The 13,081-nt window shown below is 33.1% G+C and overlaps 1 protein-coding gene across 1 annotated transcript; it reads left to right on the forward strand.

The window, feature by feature from the left end:
• Nucleotides 1-1,807: 1,807 nt before the first annotated feature.
• Nucleotides 1,808-12,383, forward strand: LOC119614827 (sodium leak channel non-selective protein-like). Its single transcript, XM_037970932.1, is given in 19 exon segments — nt 1,808-2,806; nt 3,431-3,543; nt 3,611-3,721; nt 3,796-3,939; nt 5,131-5,388; nt 5,466-5,994; nt 6,062-6,804; nt 6,880-7,005; nt 7,168-7,533; nt 7,595-8,345; nt 8,933-9,232; nt 9,294-9,488; nt 9,556-9,742; nt 9,805-9,981; nt 10,809-10,886; nt 10,966-11,239; nt 11,298-11,460; nt 11,590-12,282; nt 12,284-12,383. Coding segments are annotated over 19 exon segments (6,252 nt in total). The 3' UTR covers nt 12,329-12,383.
• The last annotated feature ends 698 nt before the right edge of the window (nt 12,384-13,081 follow it).

The following is a 13,081-nucleotide window of genomic DNA, read 5'->3' on the forward strand; positions in this document are numbered from 1 at the left end:
TACATTCATTCAAATGCCACAGATTATAGTTAGCAACACTGAAATTTTCACACCTGCGCAATTATAATTTTTACACTTAGAAAAATAACTTGAAAGTATAGGCACAATGTAAAGAAACAGGCTAACAACTAATTTTTATTCTAGAACCTAAAATATGTTTTTCTAAAGTATTGAGTTGGGCTGAATACGAAACAGGTTTCAGAATATTATAAAGACGCGGCCAAAAAAAGTTTTTTTAAATCTTTATTACACGATAACTGTAGCATGATGTGATGGAAAAATGTGCTTTGGTATCTGGGTTTCTACTTTTTTTAAAAGTCGGGATTTTCACTCTTATGGAACTAGAGTTTGTTTCCACAAAATAATTTCTTATGAAAACTAAAGGCGTTAGGGTTGAAAAAAATTAAAATTATCAGTCAAAGTACAGATATCCATCTGGAAACTATAGAAGTTGATAATTTATAAACGGGTTTTTGGTGTTAAAAATTTCAAATTTCTGTAGAAAAAAAAAAGTTAAACATTTCATTATGTATGAAGTTTTTAAATCGTTCAGTATGTACAAATTTAATCATATGTGTTTCAAAAACATATCAACAAGTGTCAAATAAAACTCAAAATTTAAAACTGCGCATGCTTCACAATACAACACTGTGTGTATAACAGTTTTTTATCCCTTTAAAAACTGTTATTATTAATAACTACAAATTTTCTATAAAATTAATTAAAAAAGTAAAATTTTTAAATAAAATTGAGTTTAAATATCAATAAAATATAATACTTTATAATTGTAATAGCTTTATATATTTATAATAAATAAAAACTATTTAGTTTCACAAAGGGTTAATAAAATCCTTTGTAAGTCCTTTAAACTGTTATACCAGTTCTTCATAGTTATATTTCTAGAGATTTAAGTTACACACGAAATTATTTTTGCAAAAGATTTTTTATAGAAAAAGTGGGTAAATTTTTAAGATTTTAAAATAGTTTTTGCCAAAAACAGTAGAAATATTTCAATACTATTTGAAAAAGTTAAAATTTGTTTTATTTTATAACAAGTTTCATTGAAATAACATAAATTTTGAACTGGTTAAGTCAGTGGTAAAAAAAAATAAAAAGTTTTGTGTTTTGTTTCAAAATAATGCAAAAGTTTCATAAAATATTAAAATAATTGTTAAGTTATAACAATATTTAACTAAAATATTACTGTAAAATTTAAAAATATTAAAATTATTATAATTTTTATATAATTTTATCCATATTTATTCGAAAAGTGAAAAAATTTAGTGTGTATCTAGTAAAATTTTTTATAACTGTTATACACACCCCCAAATTGGGGGTTGAAAACCGCAACCCCCAATTTTTGGGGAAAGAAAACTGTTATAATTTAAACAGCTGTTAGAACAGCTGATAACAGATAAGCAACAGTTGGTTGAACAGCTGTTATGCCTAAGCAACAGGTGAACAGCTGTTCGTCCACTTGTTGGATTACAAAATTTATCGCAAAGTGTTATACAAACCGGTTTCACTAAATGTAAACAATATGAACTGTTATACAAACACGCAACAGTTGTTTGTAAACAAAAACAAACCGGCAATAATGTCAAGGTCAGGATTTTAGGAGAGCAATTTTAGAGTGACCAGTTTACATTCTTTATACAAAATTTTATTTAACTGTAATTTCGTTTTAATTTTTTTAAGTCTTTAAAAAACAATGATTAACCGATTATTTTTATTTTCTTCTAGTATTTATTTCAGATTCTTTTTGAAAAAGATTGATCTGATTCGATTATGCTGTTCATAGTTTTGGATGTGTGAACAATTGCGTACTCGCCGCTTAGGAGCAGCTCGTAGTAAAACACTTTCCGCCACAAATCTAGCACCCATTGCTAGCAGTGCAAGTCACACATCCATTGCAGCCGCCATTAGTCACAGTGCTAGCAGTCATTTTCTACAACAACACTATCGCAATCAATCGCATTACTCGACACAGGCTCAACATTTCACCTTTAATCATACGGACAGCCCGAAGGCTGCGTTTTCAACACAAACCCATAGGGGATTTCAGCCGGGCTATGGCATTGAGGGCACCAGTACCATTAATAGTCCAACTGTTTTAAATTCGGGCAGTGGAAGTGGCAGTGGAAGTAGTGGCCTGCGTATGCCTAATATGGGACCCATGTTAGGAACATCGGCCACTGTAGCCATTAGTAGTAATTATAGTGCTCACAACACCTCTAATACAGGACAAAGTGGCACTGGTGCAGGCGGTGGCATGTCACACAATAATGGTTCCGGCGTAACAGCCGGTCAATTGGGCAGTGCTTCGGCAGCAGCCAATACAGCTGCATCAGGCGGTGGAGGTGGTTCTTCGGGAGTTGGTGGTGGTGGTATGGGTTTAAGTGGCGTCGGTATGGGCATTTGTGGCGGCATTAGTAGTGCAATGGGACCTAGTAGTGCTGCCATTACGGGCGTGCCGCCACTCGGACTTGGCATTGCAACCGGTATTGGTAATAAAATGCTTGGTCGCAAGCAGAGTCTTAAGGGCGGCGAGCCATTTCTAGCTGATTATGGTCCCGAGGAGTCGCTTAACGAAAGTGCCGATATTGAATGGGTGAACAAACTGTGGGTTAGGCGCCTAATGCGTTTTTGCGCTTTAGTAGCCTTGGCCTCAGTCTCATTGAATACTCCGAAAACTTTCGAATTATATCCACCCACACAGTATATAACATTTGTATCAGATATTGCGGTAACGTTACTCTTTACCGCTGAAATGATTGCCAAAATGCACATACGCGGCGTTTATCATGTGAGTAATAGTAGTAGATTGGGATAGTAGCAGTGAGAGCTTATGCATTTACAGAAATAGTTATATGATTTAAATTTTTGAGTGAAAAATGCGTATATAGCTATTTCTGTTTATCATGAGTCGAGAATTTTCGAATCAACTGCCAATTTTTTGCAGATCACAAACACTTATATAACACTCAAGTAAATTGTTTAACAATGAAAGAATGCAGCCATTTGAATTGAAACAGTGTAATGGAAACTTTTTATTTAGATCTAGATGTACTTACTTACTTACATAGTTACTTACTTAATTACTTACAAATTAATCTTGACTGTTTCCACCACACTGTATCACATTGATTTTATAAAATTTGTTGCACTCTATTCTCATGAATGCATTCTTTTAAAATAGTTTTTGATTAAATATTACACATTCCACAGAACAAATTAAAAATTCCGCACTTAAGTAGATTTAAAGGTTTTAATCTGAATTTAGTGGATTGCCTTTTCCACAACCCAAAATTTGCAAATAAATTTGGTCTTTTAAAAAAAATTCTGAATAAAACCGTTAAATTCGTCAAGTACAGGAACATAACTTTGAAAACATTTAATTATTATTATTAAATTTTATGAAAACCATTAGGGTGAAGTACCATATTTAAAGGATCATTGGTGCCAATTTGATTTTTCAATGGTATTCTTTTTATGGATTTCCATAATATTACAAATATTTGAAATACTTGAAATAGTGCCAAAGTAAGTAAACTAAATAAAATATCATAAAATGTTACAAAGAAAACCCATTAAATGCATTTTATTACAGATTTTCACCCTTATCCATAATGCGCGCCCCAAGACCTTTGATTATGATACGTTTCTTAAGAGTCTTCCTGAAATTTTCGATGCCAAAAAAACGCATAAATCAAATCTTTAAGTAAGACTTAAACTGTTAAGAATTAAATTAGTTTTCCCATTGAACTTATTTTTTAAACTTTTTCATAATTACAGGCGTTCGAGCCAACAGATTTATAATGTAACTTTGTTCTTCCTATTTTTTATGTCCTTATATGGTCTGATGGGAGTACAATTTTTTGGAGAATTGAAAAATCATTGTGTTATGAATAATAGCGAATATGATGAACATGATAGGCCGTATGTTTTATTATCGTTGTTTTGAACCCGTGTCTTATTCCGATTAATTGGGTTTTTTAATTGTTCTCTTTGAGAAATTAATACATTTTCTTTTATTTTTGTTAAATTTATTATTTATTTTGAAAATATTTTGTCTAATAAACAAGGTGCTAAATTTAAGATTCATTTGATCAAAAAGATCAAACAAAATATTTTCAAAATCTTTTAGTTTTTCAAATTCGTATTGTAGTACGTTAATTTTAAGGGGTTTTAAGGTCTACATAGAGTCCAGAATATAGGCGAGACTATAGTACATACTATGAACGAGACTATATTCCAGACATTAGATGAGACTTAAGTCCAGACAACAGAAGACTAAAGTCCAAATTGTTGACGGGACTACAGACTAGGTAAAAATCCAGATAATAGAACAAACTATAGTCTAGAGATTAGACTGTTGTCCAGACTATAGACTAAAGTAGTCTATAGACTAACCAATAGATTAGTCTGTAGACTAAACAATAGACTAGACAAAAGACTAAACACCAGACTATATACTAGGCTATAGAATTAAATATAAACTAGACTAGACTAAACTATAGATTCGACTATAGATCAGACTTTGGTCTACAATATAGACAAGACTATAGTCTAGAGTATAGACAATATGTACTATAGACTAGAATGGTCTATATATTAGACTATAGACAAGAATTTAATCCAGACTATAGACAAGACTGTAGCCAAGACCATATTCCTGACTAGACAATACTTTAATCCGGACTATAGTCGAGACTACTGGGAAGACTATAGGCAAGATTTTTAGACCGTATTACAGGCAAGTCTATAGTCCAGACTATAGACAAGACTATATATAGTCTAGACTATAGACATGACTATATTCGAGACTATAGACAAGACTATATTCGAGACTATAGACAAGACTATAGTCGAGACTATAGACAAGACTATAGTCGAGACTATAGACTAGGCTATAGTCGAGACTATAGACAAGGCTATAGTCGAGACTATAGACAAGGCTATAGTCGAGGCAATAGACAAGACTCTAGTCGAGACTATAGATATGAAAACCCCTCTAAATTAATGTACTGCTAAATTCCGGACTCGAAGTTAGTTTTCAATTATAATTCTTCTATATCAATGCAAAACTATAGATTTATAATTGATAACAAACTAAAATTATTTATTTAGGATTTTAACGTTAAATTCTTTGGCCATACCTGATACGTTTTGTTCAATGGATCCAGATTCTGGTTATCAATGTTCACCTGGCATGAAATGCATGAAATTGGATTTTTTGAGCAGTTATGTTATCGGTTTTAATGGTTTCGAAGATATAGCCACCAGTATATTTACGGTATATCAGGCTGCTTCACAAGAAGGTTGGGTTTTTATAATGTATCGTGCCATAGATTCATTACCCGCCTGGAGAGCGGCATTTTATTTTAGGTAATTGTTTTTGGATATGAGTGTTATAAGTAAAGAAATGGGTATTAACTTTGTAAGTCTTAATGTAAAATTTCTAGTACCATGATATTCTTTTTGGCTTGGCTGGTAAAGAATGTTTTCATTGCTGTCATTACGGAAACTTTCAATGAGATACGTGTGCAGTTTCAACAAATGTGGGGTGCTCGTGGTCATATAACCAAAACCGCTGCCTCACAAATATTGAGTGGTAATGATCAAGGTTGGCGTTTGGTTACCATAGATGATAGTAAGCATGGCGGTTTGGCGCCGGAGACTTGTCATGCCATTTTACGTTCACCCTATTTTCGTATGCTGGTCATGTCGATAATTTTGGCGAATGGCATTGTAACGGCCACCATGACCTTTAAACATGATGGCAGACCACGTCATGTATTTTATGAGAATTATTACTATATAGAGGCGATATTTACATTACTCTTGGATTTGGAAACATTATTTAAGATCTACTGTTTGGGTTGGAGGGGCTATTACAAACACTCTATACATAAATTTGAATTACTGTTGGCTGTTGGAACTACCCTGCATATTGTACCAAATTTTTATCTATCACCATTTACATATTTTCAGGTGAGTCTCCACTGCTAACCTACAAACATTTGTCGTCTGTTATTAAATTAGTAACTCTTTTTATAAGGTTCTTCGTGTGGTCCGCCTGATTAAAGCCTCACCCATGCTAGAGGGTTTTGTTTATAAAATCTTTGGTCCTGGTAAAAAACTTGGTTCTCTCATAACATTCACCGTTTGTTTGCTCATTATTAGCTCGGGCATTTCTATGCAATTGTTTTGCTTTCTTTGTGATTTTACCAAATTCGAAACTTTTCCCGAAGCCTTTATGTCTATGTTTCAAATTCTTACCCAAGAAGCTTGGGTTGAGGTTATGGATGAAACCATGATACGCACCAGTAAAACTCTAACTCCTCTGGTTGCGATTTATTTTATACTTTATCACTTGTTTGTCACACTCATTGTGTTAAGTTTGTTCGTGGCGGTTATTTTGGATAATTTGGAATTGGATGAAGATATCAAGAAATTGAAACAGCTTAAGTTTCGTGAACAAAGTGCTGAGATTAAGGAGACTTTACCGTTTCGTTTGAGAATATTTGAGAAATTTCCTCAGTCTCCACAAATGACTATATTGCATCGTATACCGAATGACTTTACTCTGCCCAAGGTGAGAGAGTCTTTTATGAAACAATTTGTTATTGAGTTAGAATCCGATGATCCTTCGATGGAGAGTTGTAAACGTCCTATGTCAGAGTACTGGGAATCGAATGTTGTTTTTCGTAAGCAGAAACCCGTTAGGATAATGAATAAAACTGCTAAAGTTCGTTCCGCGGGCAGTAGTTTAAGGAAACTGGCTATTACTCATATAATAAAGTGAGTAGACGTTTTGAGAATTGATGGATTTTATTATTAAGATCGGAGATTTTATTTTTCTTTATCTATTTTAAGTGATTCCAATAATCAACGTCTAATGCTGGGAGATTCAGCCATGTTGCCGGTTGTGGGTGGAAAGAGTGGTCTTAAATCTCAAGGTACTATTACTCATTCCAAACCTTGGAGAGTAGATCAAAAGAAGTAAGTGATATTCGTTTATATTGAAAAGATATGTTTCTACAGCCTTAAGATTAATCCAGACTACAGACTAGTCTTTATAAACTATAATCCAGACTAGACTTCCGTCTCTAGTTAGCTTTGAATAACTAATTTTCGAAAATTAACTATCTTTTTCTTTCCCAGATTTGGTTCTCGTTCCATACGACGCAGTGTACGTTCTGGTTCCATCAAACTAAAGCAAACCTATGAACATCTTATGGAAAATGGTGATATAGCATCAGCACCGCGTGCCAATTCGGGAAGAGCTAGACCACATGATTTAGACATAAAACTATTACAAGCTAAAAGACAACAAGCCGAAATGAGGCGTAATCAAAGAGAGGAAGATTTGCGCGAGAATCATCCCTTCTTCGATACACCGCTATTTTTGGTACCACGAGAAAGTCGTTTTCGTAAAATCTGTCAAAAAATTGTACACGGACGTTATGATGCTAGACTAAAGGATCCTTTGACGGGTAAAGAGCGTAAAGTTCAATATAAAAGTATGCAGTAAGTACAATATTATCATTAATCATTTAAGGGGAATGAATTTAAAATCATATAATTTTAGCAATTTCTTGGGTTTGGTCACCTATTTGGATTGGGTCATGATATTCGTTACTACCCTTTCCTGCATCTCTATGATGTTTGAAACACCCAATGATCGTGTTATGGATCATCCCACATTACAAATAGCCGAATATGCTTTTGTCATCTTTATGAGTTTGGAATTGGCTTTGAAAATCTTAGCAGATGGTTTATTCTTTACCCCCAAGGCTTATATTAAAGATGTGGCCGCTGTACTGGATGTTTTCATTTACGTGGTGTCTACCTCTTTTCTTTGCTGGATGCCTAAACATATACCCACCAATTCGGGTGCTCAACTTCTGATGGTTCTAAGATGTATCAGACCTTTACGTATATTTACCTTAGTTCCTCATATGCGTAAAGTGGTTTATGAATTGTGTCGAGGTTTCAAAGAAATCCTATTAGTATCGACATTATTGATTCTGTTAATGTTTATATTCGCCAGTTATGGTGTTCAACTATATGGAGGACGATTGGCCCGTTGCAATGATCCGACAATATTAAAACGTGAAGATTGTGTGGGTGTTTTTATGCGGCGTGTATTTGTAACTAAAATGAAATTAATACCTGATTCTGATGAGTCATATCCAGCCATGTTGGTGCCTAGAGTATGGGCCAATCCAAGAAGATTTAATTTTGATAATATTGGCGATGCTATGTTGACTTTGTTTGAGGTTTTATCTTTTAAGGGTTGGTTGGATGTGAGAGATGTTTTAATTAAGGCGGTGGGACCGGTGAGTAATAGTTAGGGCTAAGTTATATAGACTATAGACTGAACTATTTATTGGATGAGCTATAATCTGGACTATATATAGAACTACAGCCTGGACTATAGACTGATCTAATGTCTGGATTATAGACTGAACTATAGTCTGAAATATAGACTAAATTATAGTCTGGACTATAGACTAAACTAGAGTCCAGACTATAGACATAACTATAGTCTAGACTATAGACATAACTATAGTCTAGACTATAACATAACTATAGTCTAGACTATAGATATAACTGTAGTCTGGAGTATAGACTAAACTCTGGTCTATATACTGAACTATTTATTGACTGAGCTGTAATTTGGACTATATATAGAACTACAGTCTAGAATATAGACTGATCTAAAGTCTGGATTATAGACTGATCTAAAGTCTGAACTATAGTCTGAACTACAGACTGAACTATAGTCTGAACTACAGACTAAGTTATAGTCTGGACTATAGACTAAACTATAGTCTAGGCTATAGACATAACTGTAGTCTGGACTATAGACTAAATTATAGTCTGGACTATAGACTAAACTCAATCTTTTCAAATTTCATTTCAGATTCATGCAATTTACATACACATATACATTTTCTTGGGTTGTATGATTGGTCTTACACTATTTGTGGGTGTAGTCATTGCCAATTACTCAGAGAATAAGGGTACTGCACTTTTAACTGTGGATCAGAGAAGATGGTGTGATTTAAAGAAACGTTTGAAAATTGCTCAACCTTTACATTTGCCACCTAGGCCGGATGGTCGTAAAGTTCGGGCATTTGCCTATGATGTTACACAGCATATATATTTTAAACGTTTTATAGCAGCCATAGTTTTAATTAACAGTGGTTTATTATCCATAACGGTAAAACTTAAAACATTTTATAAAACTAATAACTAATTAATAACTTTCTTTAATTCTACAGTGGATTAAAGGTGAAAGTATCACCGAAATTTGTGTCTTATTAAGTGCCATATTGACTTTTGTCTTTGTGGTGGAGGTGGTTATGAAAATTATAGCTTTTACTCCGCGTGGCTATTGGCAGTCGAGACGTAATCGTTATGATTTATTGGTTACCGTATCGGGAGTTGTTTGGATATTTTTACAAACTATTTTAAGGGTAAATTAATTAATTTTAATTTGAAAATTAGATATTTTAATAAATTCTTTTATGCCTTGTCTTACAGAATGATTTATCCTATTTCTTTGGTTTTATGGTGGTGATATTAAGATTTTTCACCATAACCGGTAAACATACCACTTTAAAAATGTTAATGTTAACTGTGGGTGTATCGGTTTGTAAATCATTCTTTATTATATTTGGCATGTTTTTATTGGTATTTTTCTATGCCTTGGCGGGCACTATACTATTTGGTAAGTTGTGGTGGTGCGTGAAGTATTTCAAAGGGTTTCAAAATTAAATTTTTTTCTTAAAGGTACTGTCAAGTATGGTGAAGGTATTGGTCGTCGTGCTAATTTTGGTTCTCCTGTTACTGGAGTTGCTATGCTTTTCCGTATTGTTACTGGTGAAGATTGGAATAAAATTATGCATGACTGTATGGTTCAGCCACCATATTGTACACCGGGAAATAATTATTGGGAAACGGATTGCGGTGAGTTTGATGATTTTGTTTAAATGACTAGTCTACAGTCTGAACTATATTCTCATTTAGAGTATGAATAATAGTCTATATTATAGTCTAAACTATAGACCAATGGATTATATATATATATGTACTGAACTACTATATTCAGAACTATAATTTGGAATATAGGATAAAGTAGATTCTAGAAAAATGGACTATAATGCCTGGACTGTGGACTAAACTATGGTTTGAACTGTAGGCTAATGAATAGTCTTGAGTAAAGACTGGTTTGATCCATAATCAGGGCTATAGACTAAACAATTGTTTGGAATATTGACTTCGCTAGGTAGAACCATAAATTATACAATAGTCTAGAGTACTGGACTGAACTTTAGTCTGAAATATAGACTGAACTGTAGTCTGAACTATAACAGATTACTATAGTCTTAACTACTGACTAAATTGTAGTCCGGACTCTAGACTAGTCTACAGTTAGGTCTACATATTCATTTATAGTGTGGATAATAGACTAATCTATTGGCGGGTAATAACCTAATCAAAAGTCTAGACTATAGACCAGTGAATAGACTGGACTATAGACTATAGCTTGTGAAGTAAAGGAACCTTTTTTCTTTTGATTTCGATTTACCGGAGAAGTTGATTCTCCTAATTTAATAATGTTTTTCACATAAATTATAAATTTAGTACTTTAATCTATCGTTTCTTAACTTATTTCACTTACCCAAAATACTAGCTCCAACTTTAGATCATTTTCCAGTCGTAGTTAAATACTGCAATGAAAGAAATTCAATATAAATTTTTAACAAATAATTTTTCTTAATTATATATTACAGGAAATTTTACTGCTAGTCTTATATATTTCTGCACATTCTATGTTATTATTACTTATATAGTGCTAAATTTACTAGTGGGTTAGTATTCTCCTAAAACATATATTACAACAACAAAAAAAAAAACAAGAATCGAAATAATATTTATTCCATACCGCAGCTATTATCATGGAGAACTTTTCATTATTTTACTCGAATGAAGAAGATGCCTTATTATCCTATGCGGATATACGTAATTTTCAAAATACCTGGAATATTGTTGACATACACCAGCGTGGTGTCATACCAGTGAGAAGAGTTAAATTTATATTACGTTTACTAAAGGGACGTTTGGAATGTGATCCCCAAAAAGATCGTTTGTTATTCAAATACATGTGCTATGAATTAGATAAATTGCACAATGGGGAAGATGTTACATTTCATGATGTTATAAAGTATGTTTAATATAAATTATAATTTGAGAATATTAAAGAAATTTATTATGATTTTCAGTATGTTATCCTATCGTTCGGTGGACATACGCAAAGCCTTGCAGCTGGAGGAGTTATTAGCGCGTGAAGAATTTGAATATTTGGTAGAAGAAGAAGTGGCCAAAATGACCATTAGAAATTGGTTGGAGGCATGCTTAAAGAAAATAAGGTCACAAAATGCCTACGTAAGTATATATGCTAAACATTATTGATATCTTACTCTAATCTGTCGCAAGTTTTAAAACTGTCAACTGAAATTTATTATATTGAAAGATTTACTTGATAAACTACTTACATATTCTCCTTCTTTTTAGAAACAACAAAACTCCTTGATTGCTGGTTTGAGAGCGACTAATGAACAGCCTATTATAAGACCAAGTGCCCAGGAAGACAAAACGCCTACAGGAACGGGAGATAAATCTGCTATAGCTACTATAAGTGGTGCTGTAGCTGCCACCTGTCCTCCCACAAGTGATGCATTTTCACCCACTTTTAGTTCCACAGAAAATGAGGGAAATGATGTAAGCACTAGTGCAGTAGCATCTACACCAGCTCCGACTGAAACCTCAACAACACATGCTACTCAGCGCGTAATAACGGCTACAAAACGTGGCTATACCCTTAATCGTTCCGATTCAACGGGTAGTTCAGCAGGACGTAAGTTCTTAGCGCCAACATCGTCAGATCCTCAACAGCGCACAACGTTAAGTGATAAGGAACGTTTGTATATAGCCAATCAGCAAAAGAAGAAAAATTCCATGACTACCACCACTTTACCGGTGACAATAGCACCTGCTATACCGGGAGCTGGTCACAAAAAGAATAGTTTCTTTGCCGGTGATATGTCACAATTTCATTATCCCGCCATTAATCATTTTGAGCATGGTAATATACCACAAGGTGGTTTGGGTAGTCCTTCCGGTTTATTGCCTCATATTATACCGGGCACTAAGTTATTGCCTTTTAATAATCAAGCCAATGCTGTCTATGAAGTTCACGATTGGTGGCCAGGAACAAGTACTCTGCACTCAAATGAGTGATGATGAAATGTAGTAAATATTGAAGAAGATTTTTTTATAATGTAATAGTAGATAAGTATTTTAGAGAATGAATAGAATTACCATGTGCTAAATTAACTAGTTGCCAATGTCACGATTGTTATATTTAAAAATAAATAATATTAGTTGTATTAGTCTATTGTAAAATAAAATATAATAATTTGTTGTTAATAAAACTATTGTAGTAATTTCCTTATATGTATAGCGTCACAAATTAAATCTTAAGCGGTTTGAATTATTAAAGAAAAAGTCCAAAAGTCAGAAGAAACTATATATAAATACTTTCAAAAATGAAGCTGTAATAATCAGATTACATATAGTAATTCAAATATTTGCATTATTTTTTCTTTCTATTTCGATTTACCGGAGAAATTGTATCTCCTAATTTCAAACAGCTTCTTCACTTCAATTATACATAAATACACAAAAAAAAACATTTATTAAATTAGTACGACGAATAGCTAAATTTAAATAAAAAATTATAGTTACTAAACTACTACTACTAAACAAATTAAAATCGCTTTGTTTTGAAGTCAGTTTTGTTGAATATTTTCTTTATCTTCCAACTCTTCCACATTACCATCCTCAATATGCTTTACTTCTAACACTTCATTCTGAATATTTTTTTCTCTTATTTCTGCATTTTCCTTTACAGCAGCTGTTTTCAATTAAATTTTCCACCGAATTATGTTTATCCTCCACCTCTACTACTTCGTCATCATCAATATTCTCTACAGAGTTGTTTTTT

Source organism: Lucilia sericata, unplaced genomic scaffold (assembly GCF_015586225.1).
Source record: "Lucilia sericata isolate MDLA Ls3-8-SP2 unplaced genomic scaffold, ASM1558622v1 Contig003491F_arrow, whole genome shotgun sequence".
NCBI lineage: Eukaryota > Metazoa > Arthropoda > Insecta > Diptera > Calliphoridae > Lucilia > Lucilia sericata.